Source organism: Zonotrichia leucophrys, chromosome 1A (genome assembly GCF_028769735.1).
Source record: "Zonotrichia leucophrys gambelii isolate GWCS_2022_RI chromosome 1A, RI_Zleu_2.0, whole genome shotgun sequence".
Lineage (NCBI taxonomy): Eukaryota > Metazoa > Chordata > Aves > Passeriformes > Passerellidae > Zonotrichia > Zonotrichia leucophrys.
In genome coordinates this window covers 62,033,816-62,059,708 of record NC_088170.1, presented here as the reverse complement: position 1 = coordinate 62,059,708, position 25,893 = coordinate 62,033,816, and the positions used below count along the sequence as shown (strand labels likewise).

Below are 25,893 nucleotides of genomic sequence, written 5' to 3'. Positions count from 1 at the left end.
TTTATTTAAAGCACATTCTGTAGTTTGGATGATCTGAAGAAGTTGCTAATGAAGATGTGGGAGTTGCTCTTAGTTCCTATATATATTATCACTTAAAGAAAAAAAAAATCAAATCCCATAGCCATAATCAATTTTTGAATGTTGTGTATTCCTGTGGTCTGCATAGCTAAGTATATTTTTAAAAATTAATGTGATTTATACTTTCCCATCCCAGCTGTAGATAATCATTATACTATATACTGTCAACAAAGTGAAATGATACTGTGCCAGTTGGAAGAGTGTATTCCTTCTGTTTAATGGAATACTTTTGGTACTCAGTTCCAGGGGCTGCTTGTTTTGCTCTCACATGTAATACAGCTCTTACCCTGCTTAACAGATTTTCTGTTTCTATTAATGCCATTTTCATAAGCAACATAGCAGGAGAATATAGGGTTGAAAGACATGAGATTAAAATGTTGCGTAAAACTCTGGAAAATTGACCACTGAAGTCAAGGAAAGGAAAGCCTCTTATTGGAGGAGCTCATCTGTCATTATTGTAATACTTCAACTGAGGCCAGGGTTGGAAGGGAAATGCGCAGTCTCCCTCAGAGAGCAGAATATCTCCCTTTTGGATCTTTATGCTGAACATTAGTTTGCCACTTAAGCATTTCAAACTTTTCCAAGGAGATTTAAAACCAGGATAACTGGGCCCTCTTTTTGAGTAAACGCATGATGTGGAACAAAAAAGCATTGCCCTGGATGTTTGTAATTACTTGTACTGGATGAGTGTTGGAATTTCACTTTCTCCCCATCAGCATTAAGATGGGGTGGAATGGCAGGGACTAGGAGGCAGCACAGAGGTGAGAGTGGATTGATCATGGAAGTGAGAAAGGATTGCTCTCCATGCTTACCTGGGAAGCAAGGATAGTAGGACAACTGCCATAATGCAGGCAACATTTGAACCTTGCCGTGGGGAAAGTATGGCAGCTAAAAACCTGGGAAGAAGGGGTGAGGGCATGTTCACTGTTACCCCATCTCCTCCTGTCAGCTTTTGTGGCAGTGCCCAGAGGGTTTAGAGCTGTTCCCGAGTGTGGTTAGTACCTCCATGCAAAGCAGCACTGTGGTGAAGCTGAGCTGGGAACATGCTCCAGATTAGTCAAACGTGTTGGCAAAATCTAGCTGTAGTTTTCAGTGCCTTGTGGGCCTCCACCCATGTGCTGTGTGGTGAGCCCAGCCGTGCCTGGCAGTGCTCGGTGCTGCTGGCCCAGCTGGGACTGGCTGCTCCCGCTGTCCCCCCTCAGCTCCAGCTTCTCCTATGACTCGCTGCCTTGGCCAGCAGCACTATTTTCATGTATACAACACGAAGCAAGGCTCTCATCACTCCTCACAGGGGCTGCTTTGCTGCCCTCAGCCATCTGTCATTCTTTGTTTTGCCCAGTCCCTGCCCTGCCTACTTGTGCTTTTCTCCTTACCCCTTGCTGCATGCCCAGAATTCCGGTTGGCTGGGACACCATCACAGAGGAAGGGCACAACATGCTGGGTGCCTCAAAGGAGACACCAAGTGCTTGTAAAGACTGGAATGCAGTGGAAAATGATGTGGATTTAATATTTGCGCACAATGTGTAAGAGAGCAAATCTTACCAGGGAAAATCCTCTCAGCCATTTAGCCAGAGGTTAGATACAGTTAGTACAGAGTACAAACTGCTGCACATTTGTTTCTGCCAGTGAGTCCCAGCATCCTGCTGAGCAGATAACCTTTTCTTGGAAGGAAAAGATCTGTCCATCTGCAGCTACCATCCAATTTTAGAACATACTATCAGTTGTTAGCATTACCCTTAGCTCCTTGAGTTTTCATGCTGACCATAGGAGTGGATTCCAAGGGCAGGACTTAGCATGAACATGAAGTTGGGTTCCCAGTTACCTGGCAGTCTTTGCAGCTGCTAAAAAGGGAGTGTGGGTGTGTGGTGTGAGTGGCAATGTAAAGCCAAAAAGAAATATCTTTTTGCATTTCCTGAATCTGCTCAACAACTAGACTGAGAGCCAATGGAGAAATACGGAAACCATTATCTATTATATATAGATATTGTATGGATAGTTATATATATTTCAAACTACTTTCTAAAAATTGTGTGGTTTTTTTCCCCATAAGGCTCTTGTGCCAAGAAAATAAATGTCAGAAGTTAAAATATTCACATCATCCTCCAGGTACTTCTGAGAAACTGTTTAGTTTTGACAAGCTAGAGATGCCTCCTTGGACAGCTGCTTTTATTTTGGTGACTTTCCATCTATACAGCTGACTGCAGATTTTCTGGGTATGCTTGGTAAACTTCTTTTACGCCAAATTATTGTCTTACATAAATAACTGCATTAAACTTAATCTGGCATTTTAAGCCTATCCAATCTACAAAGTTGTTTTCTTGGGCACAACTCAGATTGCTCCAGTTTCTCATTATGTTGGTCTGCCTTTCTTCCTTTTTTTTTTCCTTTTCCCCCAAATGAGAAGTCATTTGGAAAAGGTGTTCACTTTTTGCATTCTAGCCAGGAATCTGGATATTTCTGATACTGAAACAGGCAGAAGGAAAAGTCAAAGTAAATGAAAATAAGTTAAAAGTGTTGAGCCCTAATTCTTTTTGTCAGAGTGATTCTGTTATGACTTGATTTGAGACAAAATTGCCCTGAATGTATTTATTGAAGAAGTGCTTTTGAATGGTTTGCACAGATTACAATACTGTGATGACCCTATTAATGATGTTAGGATCAAAGTTCATCCTTAACATCCTTTCTTTTATTTCTGTGACCACACTGTTAACTTAAGCATGTTGTATCCAAAAGCATTTAGTAACATCTACTTTCACCATCTGGTGAAGATTTGGTTTGTTTGTTTTTTCTTTTTTTCTTGATGAAGCCAGTATATTTATGTGATCATGCTGAGGAGCACAGCAGAATACAGTTTACCCCGATGTTTTATATCATTTAAGAAGTGTTGTCTTGGAAAAACTTTAATAAAACTATCCTTTCTATCATATTTTATAGACAAGTTAAACACCTCTCTGTATTTGCATACTGGTTTCAACCCATATATGATGAGAACTGTTGCTTTTTTTCAAACCCCACTCACTGATTTTTTCTTGTTACACAAGTTCTGCCAAATTCTGTTTTATGTACATAAACATACTTTGTTTTTAATTTTCTTATTAAATTGTCAATGTTTACACTGGGATAAGCATTCTGCTTTGATATATCTGACACTGTGATAATACATTGTTTTGCAGATTCTTGCTTTGCACTTTTTTTTTTCCATTCTTATTGATGGGAAAAGAAACCTATGATATAAGAAACTTACGGATATAAGTTACCATGCATTTTTTGTCCATTATGCTGTCCCCTGAAAAAATGTTTGATATGTTTACTGTATTGAACTGTGCTTTCCTACATTTATTTCAGGTGTGTTTTAAGTTGAGGATTTTTTTTTTTAATTAAAGATCTTTGATATGATGGTAGATTTCTGATTTCTCCCGACCCTGTGCCCAAGTTTTAAATCCCATGATATTCCTCTCTCATAATTTTTTTCTTAGCTCATTGGGAAAATCCAGTTTTCTTTATCTTGCAGTGATGATTATTTGCAAAATTAAGTTAATAACAAATCTCATTTTAGCATTCTGACCTGGTTATCAATTATAACATAAATAAGTCAATCTCTAATTAGTCCATCTGTTAACTGCTCAAGGTCAAGTGGCTTAATTTCATTACAAACATGATGCAAAATATTAAACAGAGATCTAATATTCCAGTTGATACTAAAAAAAGTGCCTATGTCTGTTTTTTATTTCTGAAATAATTGTGTCACTTTATATGACCATTTTTCTTCACTGGGATATATTTTGAGTCATCAGCTTCTCTGTGCTTCCTGCACAGCATGTGGACAATTTCCCTATTTTAAATATTTCTCCTCATGTCATGTTGTTTTGTCTTTCTTTCTCCATTTGGAATGGACTGCAGTTGATTCCTGCAGTTCTCTGACAGCATCTGCTAGTCTGAGGAATTCAGGTATCTTAATTATCTTCATTTATTTTCCCATAGATTTAGTTTATTTCTGGCATCTGACAAACAAAGAAACAGTGATGCTATTAGATAAGTGTTTATATTCTTTAAAAACTGGAAGTTATAAAAGGTCCTCACACAGTTGAAAGTTTAGCTCAACAAAGCAAATAAATATTAAAATGCTCAAGTTCTGAAAGCCTAAATAAACAGAAAAGGGAAATAAAATTCAATCACAAAGAACCAAGTTTTCATTAAGAACCTCAATTAAAACATAAACATTTAATTTAAATGTATTTATCTTCCCATTTGGAAAACCTGTTGTTAAGTTTGGATGGTTTTGTTCTGTATAACAAAGTGGGATGTAAAATTAAAAAGAAATAAGAGGAATAAGTTTTCTTACATAATCAGGAGACTTCAAGATGTTTCTTTAAGAAAGTACCAACTTTTGCATAGACTGGAGGGAAAATTGGAAACCCTGGAGCTGACATGCTGAGTGCATCATAACTGGTATTTAATAAAAGATTTCTAGAGCCTGCAACATGTCCATAGAAGTAGTGATTTTTCCAGGGGAAGCAGCCAGTATGCTCCAGTTGTGCTCTGTAAGACCATAACTTTGCAGCCTAAAATGTACATCTTTATTAGAAAAAGCTGGAGTGTTGGAGGAAGGAGAAAGGGATTACCCATGAAGCAGATAAATTCAAGTAATCTCCTTGTAAAAAAAAGTGACACAAGTAATGTTTTGATCTCATTGTAATTAACAAAGCTGATCTTTGGGCCCCATGACACCCTGTGTGCTATTTTGATTACCACAAAAATGGTATTGTATTTGCTGTAGAGGGTTTTTTACTGCTACATAGATAATGCAAAACCAAATATTTTTTGTGATCGTACTAAGACCTGAGGGTGTAAAATGTAAGTTGCTTAGGTCTTTGAACTCTAAAAAACCTGGAACTACTGAATTTCTGTACTCTCATATAGCTTAGTATCAGACCAGTTTTGTTCTGCAAGGTGTAAGTTGGAGTTTGAGATACAGAACATAATCAGATAGTTACAGAACTGAGTGATGTGGTGCTTTGGTAACCCAGAGCCCTTTTTTGGAGTGGATCACATGGCCAGAAGGGAAAAAGCTATACTGCTGACATTTTTCTATCAGCCCAGTGATTACAGAATACCTGGAGAGAGAGATCAAAATACAAACACCTTTGCTGATTCAAACCAGTTTCTCTTGTTAATCAAGAAACTGTCTTTCCTTGTTATTGCATACTGTGGCCTCCATTGCTCACAGTTCTCTGTGTTACTGGTTCTGTTTTGTATAAAGATAATTAAAATTACAGTGAAGCAGATTCTAAAACACAGGCACTGGAACTTGCTGGTGAGTTTTCTTACAAAAATGCTGTAGAATTACAATTTTCTTTATCTCTGATTATTGAGACTATTTGACATGGACTGGAACTGCTCCAAGAAAAGGTATTGTTGAAAATCTTTTCCTCCAAGTGTCCCATAGCAGTCTCAGTCAATGATTCTTATCTGAGAAGACTGTTCAGAAACCTCATTTGAAAATCTAGTAAGGGAACTGAAAGGTGAGTTCTTGTAGCTCCAAGGTAAATGTCTTTTCCTGTGAGGTACTTTTTTTTCTTAAACAAATATTTAAAGTTTTTTTATGAAAATGGGAACACCAGCAGGGAGACTCTGGAAATCCCTTTTGAGATTGTGGAGCACTTGTTCAATACTGCATCCTACTAGAGCAGATGTGTCACTTCCAATTTACTTGGGCTCTGACTGAGCTTCTGTCTTTTCTGTTCAACTTCATGTTAAGAAACAGAAAAAGGCACCATCCTCACCTTTTTTAAGATTTTTTTTTAAGTTGACTGAAGAAATATTTTTAGTTAGTGGTTGTTTCTGTTGAAGAAAAAAATGTTGGTTCATATTTGACTGGATTCCTTTGTGTTTGAATCAGCTGCTAATATTTTCAAATTTAAGTGGAATGTCAGACTTCCCTGGTAATGTGATATGCAACTACAGAAAACATCAGAGGACATGGCCCACAAAACGAGAAGAAATCCTGATTAATCAAAGTTTAAAAAATTGAAATGAATGGCAATCACAAATTAGTTACATTGTATGCATACTGCATACTAACCTTTAATGTGGAGCATGCCTAAGACACTGTTTGAGTTAACTTTTTATTAATAAAGGCACCTAATTTGACACAAAAAGAATATTGTTTTCATATATTTTGTTGGGAGAATTGTTAAAGTAGTGCTTTGCATTATTCTGATGTTTCTAACAGTCACACCACAGATGCACTTGGCCCTTTGCCTCTTGGATTATAGGCAAGACATAGAATGTTGTTGTTTGAAAGCTAAACTAAATCAGGCTGTTATGAATTGCTAAATGCAAGATCAAACCCATAATCCTCTTTGGACAACTGCTAGGAAAAGAAGGACAAAAAGAAATAGCAGAACTCTGCACCACATTTTTCAGGCAGAACAGAATTTCTTGATTGTTTAAATCATATTCTTGCATGCTGGCTGGTGAGTTTAAGAAGCTGTTATCTTGGGAATTAAGATAATGACACTTATCAGTAGATGAGAAATGTTAGTATCAGGAACTGAAAGAAAATACTTTGATATTTCTCTACAGATTCTTACCACCACTTGACATAAAAGTCTTGGCTGAGACAACATAAAACTAACAAGTATGTCTTGGAAGATAATAGATTGAGAAATGCACCACAAAAGCTTTATGGAAGATTTGTTTTTCTGTGGTTGACTTAAGGGGTAAATGCAATCCTTTTTGAAGCTCTTTTTTCTATCACAGGTATAATAAAACAAAACAAAAAAAAAAAAAAAAGAAGCTTCAATGTAGACACAACCATTTCTAGTAACAGGTTCAGGATCCTTAAGATGAGAACATTACCATAACATTTCTCTAAGCAGTAATTAATTTTGGGTGCATGCGCACTGCACATATAGAAGGCTGAAAATGCTTAAGAGAGCTGATAGGGGTCTCTAACACAACACCAAAATTATTAGCATTGGGTTTTTTGATCAAAAGCATCTTCATATGATAATAATAGTTATATTTAAAGATAAATAAATTATTTTCTTAACTTTTTTTGTGATTGGGATTAAAATTGTGAGTTGTTAGATGCTGCGGATTGGCATGGTTTACTTTCATCAGTTCAAAATGAAAGGAGGATGAGGGGAAGATTATTTTATAGGAATATTATAGCAGAGATATTCTGCTCCTTTGTTTTTCTTCTTTTTTAAAAAGCTGAAGATTGATGAGATCTAATGTAGATGTCTTTGTAATGTTTCTAGATGTTTTAGGGATAACTCACCACTGAGAGGTGTGATTTAGCTGAATCCAGTGAAAATGTGAACTCAGTGATCAGGATGGAAGTTCTGCAAGGGGAACACTCCTAGGCTCTCTTTGGCTTTCCAGTACATGGGGCTGGCAGTAACTCCTCCAGAGCCTCAGCTATTGCTATTTGCACTTACTGTGGGCCTCTGCAGAGTGCACCAAGTAAAACTTCACTGGCCTAAGTGCACTCTGCATGTGCATGAGGATCTGTTCAGAGCACTAGGCTGAGGTTTCGTGTATTGGAAAAGCTCTGGTGAAATTTAATAAATTGAACCTGAGCATTTGTGTTCTATTATTGTTGCAGAGTCTGTAGAGAAAAATGAAAGGACAGCTGTGAATACAGTTACATGGGGAGAAGTTACGGAAAATGCTATTATCTACTCTGTAAACTAAGGAGGAATTTATTCACCTAACCTTACGTGGATAAGCCATCTAATCCAAAAAGATCATCTGGGATCACTGAGTGAAATAGGAGAAATAGATCCACAGGGCAATTTATTCTCCCTATGTTACTCATCTGACAGAATAGGGACAGTTACTCTCCAGATGTGCTCATCTGTCTTCAGAGACAATGGAATAGCCTTCACTGGTAGACTGGTTTTCATGGAATGCAAAGCAAAAATGTAAATAAAAATTGGGAAAATTCTCACATTTTCACGCAGATATCAAAGACCTTTCCACTTGCACTTTAGCCAAACATCTTTAGCCAATCTTCCTCCCTCCATTTGATACCTCTTCCTCTGGGCTTTTCAATAGAGACATGGAAACGAGATCATTGTGTTCATTTTTGCAGGAATCTTTGCAACAGTGCAGACTGTTTCCATGCTATGGCCTCTGTCTGACCTTATAATCTTTTCTGTGAGCTACAACTCTAGTTCAGTCACACTTAGACTGGACACAACACTCACACTGACTTCACTGGAGCAGTGAGATGATTATTTTGTGTCACTTCCAGAATCCATTTTTTTCACAATTTGTGATCAGTGTATTGTTTTAAGAACTGCTTTTTGCATTCAGCAAGTGATGTTCTTTTTCACTCAAGCTTCTCATGGAAATATTTACAAGATCTCAGATAATTATTGGGAATATTTTGCAGATTCTGAAAAAAAGTTTACAAAGGATGAGAACTTTTCCTTTTACCCTTTTACATCATCGTGCAAGTCTTATTTGAAACTGGTTTTGCTATATTTCCTACTATTTTGGTTTTTAAAATGGAGGTCATTGTCTAAAATAATCAGTTCTTCTGCAAAATATGCTTATACCCTATTTTTGTGAGATTCTCTATGCTTTAGGTTCTGAAGATAATTCCTAGAAAATGTTATCCGTATCTAATGCCATCCTTAATCTCAGCATTCTTCTTAAGAATATTTTTGTGGTTTTTTTCTTCTTATTCTTTGTTTCTTTTTTAGAGGGCAAAGGCAAAAAGAGAAATCCTCTTCATGACTTCAAAAAAACAGGAGAGTTGATGCTCATTAAAGTAAACAAAACACTGGAAGTAAAAACGAAGCTGTTAAATACCACAGAGCAATGTGCAAAGAGATGCAGCAGGAACAAGGGCCTTTCCTTCACTTGCAAGTAAGTTATGTATCTCTTTTGTTTGGTTTTTTTTTCCCTAAAGAAACAGGTATAACAGGCTTTGATCAAAGATCTCTCTGTGATTGTCATCAATGGTAGCTTGTACCGAGAACAATGTAAAGACTGTGATTGTTGTTTTCAGTGACCTTGCTCTGCCTGTCCAGAGAGTGTCAGTCTGAGGCTTTATCTGAGTTGTCTGTCTTCTTAGCTTGTCCAGTCAGTAATCTTTTCCATAACATAGCTGACAAAATGTACTCATGTTAAGATGCTGATCACTTGGGCTGCAATGTAGCATTAGGTGAACATTTCTGAGATTTTCATGTTTTTTATAAAATGGTTATTGTCACACATCACAGCTGCAGTGTTTCAGCACCACTTCAGACCGTATTCTGCCTTGCACATTACTCCTGCTGAAATCAATGAGACCCTCACACATGAAGCACAGATACATGCCCTGCAGAAGTTCACTGGCAAGTACTGTGAATCTGATACAATGGAATCAAACCTGGGCTGTGGATGGCTATCCTTCAGCATCTGTTGTCTCTTAGAAACATATCATGCAGCTGATAACTTGTCTGCCTTGTACACACTCTCCACTATTTTTGGAAGAAATCACTGTCGTTTTTCTGATGTATTAGATCACATGATCCCCCTGGCCTCTCTTAGTCTAGACCTTTAGCAGTCAATGAAAGGTATTGCAGAAGATCTTGGAGAGAGTGGATGACTTCTGTACTGGTGAGTACTGGGCTAAATGTGAGCCTGAACTTGAAACATAAAACAGTTTTGACAATTGGTACAAATGGAAGCTGGATGAAATGTGTCAACAAATATTCTTCCTTGGTAGTGAAGGTTCTCAACTGTGATTAATTTCTTCTGTAAGCCTTTAATTCCATAGTTGATCATTCATATCATTCTGTACTCTCTTTATATGTGTAAATAATGAGCATAGATAGTTTTTTTCAGATAGAAAATATTTTCCAGGCTCAAATACTTTTCACCTGGTACAAGCCACACTTTTCCCTATTGGCAGGGCTTCCACTGATGTCATTGCCAAAAGGATCAGGTTGTATTCAATACAGCCAGACATCCTTGAGTTCTGATGAGCAGCAGCAAGAAGTATTGCAAAATTAAGTATCACAGTATAAAACAAATTCTGAATAACTCCAAGAAAACAACAATTTTATATTCTAGCATCAGTTTAGGAAAACTGTCTCAAGCCACTTGTAGTTGCTGCAGATGCTATCTTTTGTGTTCTGAAAATAAAGAGCAAGTTAATATATGTGTCTAGTCTCTTTTATATAGCATTAATTTAGAGTCTCTCAGAATTTTTAAAATGTTTTCATGTTTTGTAGCTTTTTTTTTACAAAGTGTCTGATGGATATCTTAGGGGGCAATTTTTCCCTTAATGAAACAATGCAACAACATAAAGGAGACCTGAGGGACTTTGAGAGTACAGCTTGGAAAAGCCCTGCTCACAGATAACAGAATGGCAATCTGTCATGCAATTACATTACACTGAATCTGGAGAAGAATTGCAGATCCTGATGACTTACTTGAATTCCTGCTTTCCCTGGTGGGCTTTTAGCAGGGAAGGTGCTAAAAACCTGCTTTAGCAGAAGAGATGTAGGTGATGAGGTCTTGCCTGTTCTACCATTATGCACAGAGTGCATGGGATTTTCTTTTCAGAGATTTCAGAACATTCTTGTGGTTTCCCTTTTGGCCCCATATGGATCCTTTTGCAGTGTGAACTGTTCTTTGATGCTACTGTAAACACACATTTTGGATGTGTTCCCTTTTAAAGGATCCAGTGTTTACTAATGTTTCCCCTTTATTTCCAGGGTCCCAGTCTTTAACTTCATACCAGTACATGGTTATTACAAGGTGAAATTTGTTGCCAACTTAAATGAAAACCAATTAGCTTCCTGCCTGCTGTGGGAGCATTCTAAAATAAGAAGTAACACAAAATGACATTTTAAATGCTTGAAATATGAGACTTGAAACTTCCTATGTTTATTGACATTTTCATGGCTTGATTCTTATACTCCACATCTACACAGCAGTTCTCCATCACTTGGGTCATAGCACTGATGTTTTATTTTCTGTATGTAAGCTTTAAGTAAGAATTAAAAATGGAATTGCTTTGTAACATAATTGGGACAGTAGTATTGGGAGCAACAACATCTGTGCCTGTGCACTGTGAGGTACACAAGCAGGAACAGTGTTAAGTTTCTTTTTTGCCAGAAAGTGGTAAAAGTAGTAGATTTCAGGCACTACAGTCTTGTAAAGTTTCAGGTACTCCTTATTTTCTGGAGGAGGGGGGAAATTAAGACAGCTTTCTATTTCTTCATTATGAGTTTCTGTGTCACATGCAAGTAAATTTTGAGTATTTTATTGTTTAATCATTAATCCTTGATGATTTTAACTCTAACACTTTTTGTTGAAGCTAATATATGTAACTTTTGAGAACAGATACTCTATTCCCTTTGCTGTCATGCTTACACAGATTATTGTTCATTTCCAGCTGAGTTACAAGATCCTTATCTAGACTTGTTTCTTTTTCATAACATTATTCCTAAAATCCTCCATCAAAGAACTCCTGAGATTCACTTATACTGTGTTTTTGACTTCATAAATCTCTGAGCCTCTTTTTCTGCCTTCCCTATCAGTATTATCAAGCTGCTGCTGAACTGTTCTATTCCTTTGTTTCATGACCCTTAGCACTGAAACTCCGTCTGTTTTCCTACAGTCGTCTTTGGGGTTTTTCCCCAAACAAACCATATGGATGAAAAAAATCACTACAGTTACTCTTTTATTTACTATACAGGTGACTTTTGCAGGTGTGTCCATTCCTTAGCTGCAAAGTTGTCACTGTCTTATCCTTTGTTATCTGCTTGGAGTGTCTGTATTTACCCAGGAAGGGATTTCAGTATAGACAACAGAATTTCAGCACCTGCAAGAAAATCTACAGACTACCTCAGCACAAAGAGAAACCAAAAAAAAAAATTGTTGTGATCGGCAGTATCAGTAGAAGAAAGTCCAAGAATTCGCTCAAATATGTTGACTTTGGAGGTATAAAAACCCTCCAGATTTGGGTCCAAGAAAAGATTGTTGCAAACTTTTATGTGCAGAACTGGTTGAAGCCAAACTGGAAAGAACCCAAACGGCAACTGAAAGGCAAAAACTGGAAGAATAGTTTGTAAACAGTGCATTCTGCATTCCCACTTTAGGAGGGAGGAGCAGAAACGAGAATGTAATTGGAAAGGCAGGAAAGGTCAAGGATATTTTTGTGAGTGATGGAGTAAGAGGCACTTGGATATGCTCGAATTTGAGAATCAGCCAGAAGAGAACAGAAGGCTGCACAAGGGCAGAGGGATGAAGGTTAGCAGGTTGGAAACATTTGGAGTCAACAGAGTAGAGAGAGCAGTTGGATGAAAAATCTGTTTGGTGATGGAAACGATAATGAAGAAGATGTTTGAAAGAGAGAAGACTGGGGAGATTGGATAGGATCTTGTAGCATTTTTAACTGAAGCCAGCAAGATCTCACACAGAAAGCTTGTATGGTGAATTAAATGAAGATCAAGGAACTTTTTGTTGAAGGATGCAGTGCTGAAGAATATGGCATAGACAAAGTATGGATGAAGTGTAAGAAATCTGTGTGACTCTTGGATATTATCAAGTAGTGTTAAAATGCCTTCTCAGATCAGAATAAAATACCTCAGAAGTTATGGGATGAGTGACAAAAATGTAGATTTTATGGTAGACTAGAGGAAATAATGTCAGTAGTTGTTTTTTTTTTTTTTGTTCAAATGAAAAATTAAGGAAAAAAGTTGCCCCCTCCAAGGCGGTTAATTGTGGTTTTACAATCCTTTGAAATATTTTACCTCTAGTTAAAGACTATCCTTTCAAAACTGTTTTAGGAGAAAACGGTCAGCATTTTTAATTTCAAGTATTGAAATAAAGTGTTTTTACTCTGTGGTTTTGTTTGTCTTTCTTGCCCTCCCCCATATCTAGTCAATTCGGCACACATTGTATTCACTTCTAGAAAGCAGTTTGATAAAGAGAAAAAAAAAAAAAGAAAACAAAAGTGAGCAAGAAAAATTCTAGTTACACTATCACATAAAAATAAAAATAAAAATAAAAATAATCTTGTTTTTAAACAGCTCTGTTGTTCTAGGCAAGAAACAGATTCCTTGTGTTGAATTTTCCTCAATCCATCAGTGTGAGATACTTTAACTATTTCAGAGGCATATTGTAAGGACAGCAAAGATGATGTTTGAGTCTTCACAGTTTTGGTTTTTTTCCCAGGGAGCAGCGTAACTGAGGACACAAATGCTGTCTCAGTCACATTTATCTAAGTTTTAAAATAAAGATCTTTAATGACAAGGGAACTCTTAGATTAGTGTGAACAACCAAACTGGTATTTAATGTAATGACCACATCAATTTAATTTCTTTGTTTCTTTGCTCTTGTCAGCACAGTTGTGGGTTTAAATAGTAATTTGGACTGTTTCTCTGACTTTCCCAGTAAAAATAAATCTGATGTCATTGCATGCTCCTTGGCAGGCCATGTGTCATTATTATAAACCACACAGAGATTTTTTTCTCATCCAGATTTTCTTTGCAGGGCCTTTGCTTATGACAGAGTTACAAAACGGTGCCATTGGTTATCCTTCAACAGCTTGACAAATGGTGTGAGAAAGAAGCAAGACCATGCGTTTGATCTGTATGAAAAGAAGGGTAACTGATTTATTTACTGATTTTGTTTTCCCAGCTAGGGAGGGGAAAAAAAACCCCCGAGGTCAGTCAGGATCCATCCTAGGCATGGATGCTTTCATGCATTTTGAAAGCTGCATCCTACAGTTTTATTTACACATATCCTGAGTTTGCTGTCATGCAAACTTGTCTATATACTTGCTGTTGGTACCAGTTTTCAAATCTACATATTTGCCTACTGTCATACATACTAGTTTCAGTTTTCTACTTCAGTTTGCTACTGAGCAGCTCAGTATGAGCTTGTGTGAGTTACCATTTATTACTTAATATTGCTCTTCTGTACTAATGAGTGGGATTCATAAGTCCTCAGACATGGAGATTTTTCAATCAGATACATTGGAAACTTTTCCAGAATTTTTTGGGGGTCAGATAGTGATCAATATTTGGGAAAAAAAAAAAAAGATAGGCATCTATGTCAAGAAATAAACAGTATTTTTAAGATTTAGAAGGTAAATGGTAATAATTATATTATTTTATGTGAAAGCAGAAGATGAGCTTTAATTTTTCATACATAAACCCAATCCCTCATTTTCTTCTCTTTTATTTCAATAGATTATGTCAGAAATTGTATCATTGGAAAAGGAGCAGACTATAAAGGAACAATATCTGTTACCAAAAGTGGTATCCAGTGTCAGGCCTGGAATTCAATGATCCCCCATGAGCACAGGTAAGAGTTCAGGAGCAGAGACAATGGGAATAGTGCCCAGACAGCTTCCATAAAGCATAAGAATTTATGGGAAAACTGACGTTAGAAAACAAAATCTCTTAGGTATATTCTTGCCTTTCTCCAAGAGATGCCATTCTCCAGATCCCAGAAAATCCCTATATTGGACTTTCTCCAAAAAGTTCTCTCTTAATGCCAGTCTGTGTGTCTGTATCTCTTTCTTTTCTGTGTTTTTTTTTGGTTGTTGTTGGCTTTTTTTAGCTGTTTATATCCTTTTGATCTCTTAGCTACTGGCAGAAACAAAACATCTGCATTATTTCAGCCCAGGGTCTGGAAGTTCATCACTGTTTTCTAATCAACTCCCAAGGAATAAGCAATTTTGAAAACCACTTTATTAGGAAGCAGGGGATAGTAGATCACCTATTTGCTTAGTGTATTGTTAGTATATTTTGCATAGTTACTGTCAATTCTCTGTTATTTATGAAATATGTTGCTCTGTGGCGTACTTAGGCCAGGCAACAAATCCATGGAAAGGACTGAAGAGGCTTTTCAAATCCTTCCCTTCAGATTATACAAGCTAAACACTGAGGGAGCCTGTACAGGACTTATCTTTTCAGAGTAGGATCTGGTACAGTGAGAAACTGAGGCCAAACTTACACCTTGAGTAAATCTAGTTGAACTCTATTGGCTAAGGAAAAAGAGAAGAAAGCCAAAAGCTGAAGCCAGTAAGAGTAATGGTAAAAACAGATTCATCCCCAACAAATGTTCCCGGAAACCAGTTAAAGGACTACAAAGTACTGGTGTACTCTTTAACCACTCCTCTTTAAACTCTTTTGTACTGGCTTTAACCATGTAGATAATAAAACTTTAAGAGACAAAACCAAAATGTCCTTTCACCCATGAGTTTGCTATCCACATTGCTGCCTTTTGCTCCAGACTCCCAGGGTCAGCAGTTTGTTTAGGAGGAGCCACACTGGAGATGGCTGAGGAACTGGGTTCTGCACTGCTCAGTCCTGTCCTGACCAAATCAATCCAGTGTGCAAGAGGATATCTTGGAACAACATTAAAAGGCAAAGGATAGTTGAATTCTGTCCTCTTATGATGTGTTACAAAGCTGAGCCTCAGGCTTAGACTTACTGGACTTGGCTCTTACAGTATAGAGAGCAGTGTCTGCTCTTCAGTTTGGGACCAGACCTGTTCTTAACTGGGAGCACACCATAAACACCACCAGATCCCACAGCAATGACTTCTTGAGACTCAGCACCTTGAATTAGATATCTTCATCTTTCAGAAGTGACAGAATTCTTAATCATAATAACCTAAGCAAAAATGAGCATTTATTCTACATAATGTACATGTGACTTTATATAATAAGAGAAAGGAAAGTGTCTGGATAGCACACATATTATCACTAAATTGCATTTTAATACCCAGCATGCACAGTTTTATCACATACACAGTTTTATCCATTGCATTTGGACAGCCACTCTTCTGTGATGGATTTTATGAGTGTGACTGTTCTCCTGCCTTGTGCAATGGGTTTAATTTTTAAAAGGTCACCGGATAAATGAGGTGGCTGCATGCTAATTTTGTTTTTCAACATCAGAAAATATGATTTCATCATCAGAGACATGAGGGAGGTGGAAAGAAGCAGACAGTAGTGGTGTGTTTGGAACTTATTAGTACAAAATAGGTTGGTTTTTCTCAACAGCTGATTATCACAAAGTGCCATTTGAAAATAAATTCCTTTTTCATATTTAAAGGAGAAATGTATTTAATGATTTTGAATTCTATTTCTAGGAAGAATTGAAACATCTTGAAACTTTAAACTTTTGCTTCAATCTAGCAAGTAATATTTTTATTTATTTGTATTCCATCACAACACAGAGATTCCCAGCAAAAAATCTGCTTTCTATTATTATCATCTCCATCCTAGTACAAATTTTAAGACTCTTGGAGAGTTTTAAATTAAAAAGTCCAATGTATAAAGGTCTAAAAGAGAAATGGTCAATGAGCAGACCAATGCTTTGTAGACTCTTGGCTAGTTTCCATGGCTTTTGTGTGATTGAATCTGTTTTTACCATTACTCCTACTGGCTTCAGTTTTTGGCTTTTTTTCTTTCTTTCCTTACCTAATGGAGATGAACTAAATCATCAGTTTTAGGAGTGGCCCTTTCTTCCATTTCTGGGTAGATCCTTACTGCAACTCATCTTTTCCTCTCTCAAGATCTTTGCTTCAGTACCTGTTGAAGCCATTTATATATCTGACCCATCTTGCATCACTAATGCTAATCATTTAGACTTTTTTTTTAATGTTCTTACAGTGTATCTGATGTAATTTGAGATGCTTTTCCCCTATATTTTCTACTGAGCAGAAAAGTTAAATAGAATATTCTCATAGGTGCTGACATACCACTATAACCCATATGCAGGTGTGAATGTCTCATCAAAAATGTTCACCTGAAAGTCTTTAATTAAAAATGTTTAAGATACTTTCATTGTAAGACTACAGAGGAAAAAAAAACAAGCACCACTTTTATAGGCAGCAGGAATGACATAAAAATTAGTCTCTTCAAGCACCAAAAATAAAATAGCATCTTTATATGATGTTTCCATACTGCATTGACTAGAACCTCAATGTAATTAAAAGTGGTATTTTTCACATCAGTTAGTTCAAGTATTTCATTAATGGGAATAAAACTTGAATAAAATGTCATGCCAAAATTTTCTTCTTAATTCTCTCTCCCAAAGCACTCCAAATAAAATATTAGATACTTCTAGAATAAAAGGTGCATTACTATATTATGTGAAGTGTGTGTGTGTCACTGTATATGGCACGGTTTCTCTGGATGTAAGCACATACTTTCACAGATACCTGAGAAGAAAACACCTTGATCCTGGACATGTTAAGTCAGCTGCAGTTTTGTTAAATGTGTGAACACACACAATGCAATTATAGTGGGTCTGTAAGTAGCAGACCCTAAGGTGACAACAGGGTGGCAGAGCATGAAGGAGCATGCTAAATGAACATGAACATTTTTTAGCTAAGAACAGCTAAACTGGCATCTGGGGAAATCTCTTGTGCTGAAATACAAAGCAGTCCCTGGTTTCAGGCAGTGAAAGCCTTTCAGTGAGGTGTAGCACAGACTTGGTCACACTTGCATGCTGCTGATCAGTTCTTGCTGCTGCCTGACCAGGGATGCAAAGAGGTTTCTCTACTTGTGGGTTTCACATTGTAGGTGAGCTCTGAGCCCAGCTGGACCAGTTGTATGTGCCAACATGCACAGGAGAGACAGCCCTCATGGGGTTACAGACCCAATCTGCCCCTATGCACCCAGAGCTCCTGAAGGAGAACACAGTGCAAGCTGGCAGGGAGTGTGTGACTGCCTCTGGCTCTGCCCTAGATAGTTGTCTCTGGACAGCTGAGGGATGGGAGTAAAACTCTCTTGAGCACGCTATGGGCTAGACAAATTGTCCCAGATTTAGGCCATTTAGGTTGAGTAATCCCAACTGAAGATGTGTATTTGTGTACGGACAGATATTTGGGTGTGTGTGCATTTGCTTAGACAGGGTGGAGGGAGAAGGAAGCAGAGATGTGATTGTTTCTAACTGTTTGTAAAAATAGTATGATTAACCCCAACCTTTGCATGCTCTTATACTGTAATGATTGTCATTTTAAAACTAGCTTTTTGCCTTCGAGCTATCGGGGAAAAGACCTGAGGGAAAACTACTGCCGGAACCCCCGAGGGGAAGAGGGGGGGCCGTGGTGCTTCACCACCAGCCCAGAGACGCGCCACGAAGTCTGTGACATCCCCCTGTGCTCAGAAGGTAACCCAGCACAGCTCCTGCTGAAAGCTGCCTCTGCTCAGAGCTCCCAGCAATCACTTATGCACGGCCTTTAGAGAAAGAATAGGTGATTTCTCAGTGAGAGTAACTCATATAGCAAAAGAAGAAGTTGTTAGAGGAAGAGGAGATCTTGTGGCATTCCAGTATGCTGGAAGGTTTCGGGCTCAGCAGCTTTTTTCAGGTTATGGAGGAGCTTGAACAATGAAGTTGTGCTGATCACACAAATGTGATCCTTTTTTTTTTATCTGGTCTAGTCTATAGTGAATCCATTACAATTTCAGTATTACTATGTGATAAAATCATCTAGTGCCATTCCATGGTAAAATCAGCTTTTCGTCTTCTTTTCGATGAAAATATAGATACTGGATTACAAGATGAAAGCTTAAGATAAGCATGCATTTTGCTTTTTGAATAAATACTGTAAATAAGTATAACTCTTAGCAAATCCAACCCCATTTGACTTTCAAGTCAGAGAATTTGAAAGACACTTTATATGCACCATTGCATTTGTTGACTTTTAAGTTCTGTTAACCTCCAAATTAAGCTCTTATATCTTGCTAATCAGCCAATTCAGTTCCAGTCAATCAACTTATTTAAATTTTCAAGATAAGATGCCTTTAATTTTCCTGCTAATGTGTTACATGCAATAGCTGTGCTGTCCTTAGGAAAGGAAGAGGAGAGGGAGGGAGAGAGGGAGAGAGGGAGAGAAGGAGGAATAGAATAATTTACACAGAGCTTGAGAATTTGCTAAAATCTGTCATTTAAAGATAAACTTATGTGAACTGCAAATGGGATATTTGATCTGGAGTTCAATTTAGGATGAAGACTTTGGTAGCTGATGGTTTGTGATATCTGTAATTCCTTAAAATAGTATTTTCTAAATGATCCTCCCTTACAATTAATGTAATTGGGAGTACATGAGAAGTTTGTCTACAGTAAATTCTGGTGATTTTTTTTTATATTTTCAGACCTTTCATTCTAAATTTTGTTCAACAATGCTTTCAGATTCCTTTGGTAACTTTTGACCGCTCTCTCCCTCCATGCACCCTATCCTCTTTCCCACACTGAAAACGTATCTTAGTTTAAGCTGCCAAAAACCATTATCTTCAAAAAGATACAGTATCATACATAGCTGGAAGTGCTCTGGATATATAAAGAGACCTACTTTAGTGCACTAAAATTGGGATTTCGCCAATATTCTGCACTTAAACTTGTACTGCAATTATACTGTGACTTAGAGTGATTTAGAAAAATAATTAGGTGCTAATTAGGTAATATCACCTTTAAAAAATGCTTCTTCCTTAGCTATATGTCTCTCTCTCTTATTAATTGTAAGTAAGGTTAATAAAAGAATGGTAGAAGCATGAATGCCTGTAGTAGGTCCCCTCTACCTGCTTCGAAACTGGAAGTGTCCTATAAAGTGATATAAAATTTAAGCATCTGAATTATCATTAACAGATAAAATTGTATTCCAAAGGGCATCACACATACCAACCCAACAGAAAGATATACTTTTTTAGTACCTCTTTAGGTTGATATCATTATATAAAAGCAATGACACATTGGGTTTTTTTATGTTGGTTTCTTTGGTTTTGTTTTGGTTTTGGTTGTAGTTTTTTGTGGTTTTGTTTTTGGGTTTTTTTGGGGGGGTGGTTTGGTTTTAATTTGGTGGGGGGTTTTTTGGGGGGGGGTTGGGGTTTTTTTTTTGGTTTTTGGTTTTTTGGTTTGGTCTTTTTTTTTTTTTTTTATGGTGTAAGCATCAGTGTAGTATATGACTAGTGTCCCATTTTTCTTTCCTAGTTGAATGCATGACCTGCAATGGAGAGAGTTATAGGGGGCCAATGGATCACACCGAGACAGGCAAGGAGTGTCAGCGCTGGGATCTTCAGAGACCACACAAGCACAAATTTCGTCCAGAGAGGTAACCCCTCCTACCCCCAAGCAAGACCATGTGGTCATAATTTGAAAATCACACACATTCTGGAACCAGCTGAGCAAAACTAGCATTAGCTCAACTGAAATTTATGGAGTTCACCAGTTTTAGATACTTGGGCTCCTGGCCCCTGGTGTAGGCTGGCTACTGACACAATGGAGATGCAGGATGGAAAGTAGAGGCTGTTTTGTGCAGTTACATCTGGGTACATCCTGTGCCTGACTAGTGTGCTAATGCTGCTACCATTTTAATTGATCAAAAATTTCTCCCTAGTTCATTGACAGTAAATAAATAATTTCTGAATATTTCTGTATGTATTGGTATGCAGCTGCAGTCAGCTTAAATACCTTAATCACATAGTAAATAATGATTTAAAGTAATAAATTTTCATTAGATCTCTTAACACAATTGATGAATATAAACTTCCAATATTGTCAAATAACAATATCCTCCAATATTGTCAAATAACAATATCCTCCTTTTTGCAATATAGAACAGCTTTAAAGCTGTAGGTGACCTTCCATAATAATCACATTTAAGTATCCAATTTGTTTGACTGAACTGTTTGACCATTACATCTGTTTATTCACCCTGGGAAAGGATTTAATCATTCTGTTTAGCATTTTATGAACGTGGATTTCTTTATTAGACATGTTTTCTTTTTTTTTTTTTTTTTCCTTTTTAATTTAGGCACTGATTCACAGTGCCAAAAGCTGAGTCAGAAATAACAAGACAAATTTCATCCCTGTTAGCGTTTGTCCTACAGGGCCAAATTCATCCAACTACAAAGGGTCATCTATAATACACACTTCTGAAAGTATTGTGGGAGGGAGAGGCTGGGAAGGGGTTAGGCCACACAGGAGGGGGTCTGTTCATCTCAAACTGGACTACAGTTTCATTTTAGTTTTATTCTGGATTTTGGATTAATTCAATTTATATATTGTTTTGAATAAACTTAAACTGCCAGACAAAGACTCCAAGAATCAACAACATCAGAATCATTAAGACCTTCCACTGAAAGTATCTTTTTAAATGTTAAAGTGTTTCACCAAATAAAGCATTATTTTTGTTCTAAAAGATATGGGTACTGGTGGGTTTTAGAAAGCCTGATTATTCAACAAAACATTGAGGATCTGGAGTTTTGGAGCTTATGTGGTATAATCTCTTTTTTCCCTTGGCTTGGATGATCTGTTTCATGCATAATAGCAGTCTATCCCATTGTTCTGCCTCAATAAATATTTTGTATTAGCAGAGCAGGACTGAAGATAATCTGTTTCTGAGTTCTGCCATGCACTTACTGTGTATTCTAGAATAAGTCACAGAAAGAGTTTTGTTCCTTTGGAGTGAAACATTTATAGAACTCATGGGTACAAACAATAATAATTTTACTGTCAGGAGGAAATTTCTTTTTTTCCATTAATTTCTGATTGTTTTGCAAAATGACTTTTCAGACTAACCACAGTCTTACGAACAATCGTCTTCCTCTTTGAAATAATTCCTTCTGAACACATCTTTTTGAAAGTTTTCAGACAGTAATAAAGTGCTTTTGTTTTTTTTTTTTAATCAAAAAGCAACCCGTCCAGATTGAACTGACTTCAGTGGGCTTTCAGAAGAGTAATGTAGTCCAGCATATTTCTGATACACTGATGTTAATTAGCTCTATGAATGGTCACTAAAAGTAGCAGCAATTATACTTTAATTATACCACATTTTTAAAATGCTGAAGGTTTTGGTTTGCTGGGGTTTTGGTTGGTTTTTTTTTCTTAGTTGTATAAATTGAAAATAAGAGAAAAGGTCTGGAACAAATGACCCGTTAAAATATACCAGTCTCTAGAGACACTTAGAGTATATCATCCAGGTGTAATGTAAATAACCTGTAAACCAGGAAGGATTATCTGGACAGATTTAAACCTATTTTCATTTATGGATTCATCAGTTGCAATGATGAAGAAAATTGGTAAAGATGGTAATGTTTCCAAATGCACAGGTCTGCATGCTGTTGGACAGTGCTTTTCCTCAGGGTAAATACAACTCTCTTTTCTGTCACCTCCATGAATTGTTCCACATTTACTCCCCTCAGAGGTCTGATACTGAAGATGTTTACTGTCTGCTGAGATGTGATTGAAGCAAGCAGAAGGAATTCTCCCAAACAGTTCCTGTATGGCCCATTTCCAGCTTTTAGTGGATGCAGAATTATATTCTGAAACTCCACTTCTCTTGTATTCTCCTCACAGGCAGTTATGCCTCAGGATGGAAGGAAGACCACTGAGGATAATGTCTTAGGCATAGAGCATCATAAGGGGAAAAATTTTATGTCCTTTTCTGCTCAAACTCAAACATCCTGTGAAAATATCTACTGCATGGAGGAAAGTAGGGTTGAAGTGTATCATAGGAGGTGAATAACTGCAGACATTGCTTATTTAGTACCCTGGTACTAATAATTTATACTAATTTCTCTCTCTTGTATGAAAATTTATTTCATAAAAAATTAAGTTTCCAGTCCTACATGTCTTTAAAAATAAAACAAAACAAAGCCAAAAAACAAACAAAAAGAAAAACAAACAAAAAAACAACCAAGTAAACAACAACAAAAGGGGACAAGAAATATTGGTGAAGAGCTTTAGATACTAAGTTTGATTTTATTCCGAGGAGAGCTGGAGGGGTCAGCATCTGTGTCTTTAAAAAGAATAAACTTTATCTCTTTGGCTAATACTCTCCTCCCTTTTCTCTATAAACTGAGATAAAGTCTTGATTTTGACACCAGATATGTATCTTGATGCTTCATTTCAGTTCTGGCAGTGAAGTACAGCTATTACTGTTTTAAGGGGAAAAAACCCAGAAATATGTAGAGTTCTAGAAGGTCTCTCATGCCTCAGGCTCTTTCTTAGGTCTAAGAAAGGGGTCTGTGCCCAAATATACTGGGGAAGGAGGAGTGTGTACAGCAGAGACAGCTCTCAGGGATCCTGCATAGCCTCACTGTTGAATTGTGTGGAACAGTTTGAAGCCCTCTTATTTATCTTATTGCTAGTAATTGTTTCTTAAAGGCATTAGTTGACCTTTTTTATAGCAATTGTTGCTTGCTGGGTATGAAGGAAGATAGAAGCCTCCCTTAATATTGGGGAGGAAGAACCATTGACTGGGAAGTCTAGTTTTGCTCTAGAAATGGACAAGTAGATCTAGTCAGTGCAAAGATATGGCTCACAGACACCACGCCATCCCATGAAGACGCTCAAAGCTGGATCCTGGAAGAACATTTCTACTGAAGTTTTAATTAATAGATAACCCATATTTGATATACTGTGGGAACAGGCTAAATATAATATTAGGAAGGAACATTCAGTGCAAAGACAGATGTTTGTATCCCAGGACATGGATTCTTTGCATCAAAAGCTGTTTGAAATGCGTTTTGTGAGCTGTGACTGTAGATACTTTGCCATTCCTGGATTCACTTGGTTCTTGGGTGGTAACATGCACTTTCCACATTGTTTGACATGGAACATGTTCCACCAGCATCAAGGCTCATCACTGCATCTACTGGGAGGCCAAACCCGTATAATTTTCCTCTGTATTATTAGCCCATTAACTATTTTTTTGGGAAATCCTTGGACACAACTTGTTCTTTACAGTTTGTTTTACACCTAGCAGAAAACAGGGTACTGCTGCTAGGTCTGAAATTACCATCTTCTTGACTACCATTGAATTAGCAGTTTGGTGAGGTTTCTCCTTGGTAGTTTTGTTGTCATTTTTGTTTTCTTTATGTCTTTTTGAATTCAACTTAAATCTTGTCCTTGTTCCTTGTATAGCTGAAGAAACCTGACTTTTCCTAAGAAATGGGAGATCAAGTTGCAAATGAGTCAAAATTAACATGATCATTTGACAGAAAAGGCATCCTAGCAAAAACATGCACTTGTAAATCATATTTTCATCTGCTTGTGTGAAGCACATCTGCTTGCAGTTGTAAATGGATTCAGGTTCCCAAGTAGTTAACTTTATTGCTCTCTTACATACTTTTCAGGTTTTCCTCAGAGGCAAATCTACTTTTTGTTTCTTTTGCAAACAAATTTCAATAAAACTGGAAGGCCACAACAATTTGTATTCTCTAGAGAAAAAAAACCCAATCTGATGCATTTATCCCCTTCAAGTTTACAGATGTTAGTATCATGTATTGATACAAAAACCCCCTACATATCTTGGATATCTGTCTGATAGTCAGTGATGCTGTAGGAACGTGGAAACATTTAAATATAGCACAATATTATCAAGTCTTAATGAGATAAAGTGAGACTGAATTTATTTACTTATTTTTCTCCTTCTTTTTCCCAATGCTTGAAATGAGGGCATGACCAAAAATAAGCTCTGTTACAAAAATGGAGTTATCATTAATAGCAAAGCTGCTCAAAATATCTTCTAGTTTGAACCCAGGGCTGTTGCACTGAATAACCTGTTTTCTTAATGAGTCCAGCATGGCAGGCAGTATTTAGATAATCCACATTTAATTGGTCTGTTTTAAAAAGAAACGAGTGGCTTAAGTGTCTGGTCATGGGTTGACAGACACAAGAGCAAGAGTTTAGCAATTAGTGGAGTTTGCCTATCCGGTACCCTGTGCATTAGCCCAGCAGGGAGTCCCCTCAGTGGAGGTCTGACTCTGCTGCAGATTTGGAAAGTGTTTATATGTTATTAACTTTTTAACAGCGTTAGAAGTATATTTGCATCCATCCTACAGGATCAGACCCGAGGTTAATAGGAACCAGCTCTTGTTTGCCTCTGCTGAGTCTGTCCTTTAAGTACCTTGCAGAAGGCAGTGCAGTGTTGCCAGGAAGACTTCCCTGACGCGTTTCTCGTTGTGGTTTGCAGATATCCTGACAAGGGCTTTGATGATAATTACTGCCGCAATCCTGATGGCAAGCTGAGACCGTGGTGCTACACTCTTGACCCTAACACCCCCTGGGAGTTCTGTGCAATTAAAACGTGTGGTGAGTTCAAGCAAAATTTATTACTTCCTTTTCCTTTCCAAAATCTGGACATAGATATTTCAAGCAGCATAGGACCACTGCTAGTTCATTCATTTGCCCTTCATTAGCTTTTAAAACACAGCTTTCAAAGAGGGTCTCCTACAAACACTTTATATTCAATCTGGACAGGAAAGAAGAGATGAGTGTTACTTACCACTGGAATATGTGTTTGTCTTGTGTACTGTAAATTGCATTAAAATGTATGAAAATCAAGAACTAAAAAAATGAGGCATCAAAATCATGAGGATCTCATGTACAGTATCAGTTTGGCCATGCTGGACATTTGTGTTATCATTTGAGAGTATCAAATATCATTTGGGGCGCACACACAATCCCTCCTCAGTGTCCTCTGCTAACAACTTTTTACTGCTTTGCAGTTCTAGGCCTTGGGTCCTGCACATTATTCAGTCTTGTGCTGAAGATAGAATTATTAATTTCCACGTGGGTCTCTCTGTGATATTCAGCACTTTATATCAAAGCAGTCCACAGGCAATGAATTTCTTTTCATTTATCAGTTACAAGATGGTGGCATTTGTTAACCACACTTTAGAGACAAGGAATTGAATCAAAGTGACATTGAGGCATACAGTTGTTGATGCTCACTGTGAGATGCCCTTGTTTAGCATTTTATAGATTACTACAGCATGTTATATCTACAAGGTTCAGATCATCTTAACTTTGGTGACAGCTCTGAAAGCTCTATTTT

At 37.2% G+C, this 25,893-nt stretch overlaps 1 protein-coding gene across 1 annotated transcript in view; it reads left to right on the top strand.

Annotated features, from left to right (window-relative positions):
* Nucleotides 1-25,893, top strand: part of HGF (hepatocyte growth factor) — a 53,406-nt gene that overhangs the window by 3,204 nt on the left and 24,309 nt on the right. The window contains exons 2-7 of the mRNA XM_064732991.1: nucleotides 8,796-8,961; nucleotides 13,585-13,697; nucleotides 14,286-14,400; nucleotides 18,082-18,224; nucleotides 20,043-20,163; nucleotides 25,030-25,148. Coding sequence (XP_064589061.1) covers nucleotides 8,796-8,961; nucleotides 13,585-13,697; nucleotides 14,286-14,400; nucleotides 18,082-18,224; nucleotides 20,043-20,163; nucleotides 25,030-25,148 — 777 coding nt within the window. The remainder of the gene's footprint in view (nucleotides 1-8,795; nucleotides 8,962-13,584; nucleotides 13,698-14,285; nucleotides 14,401-18,081; nucleotides 18,225-20,042; nucleotides 20,164-25,029; nucleotides 25,149-25,893) is intronic.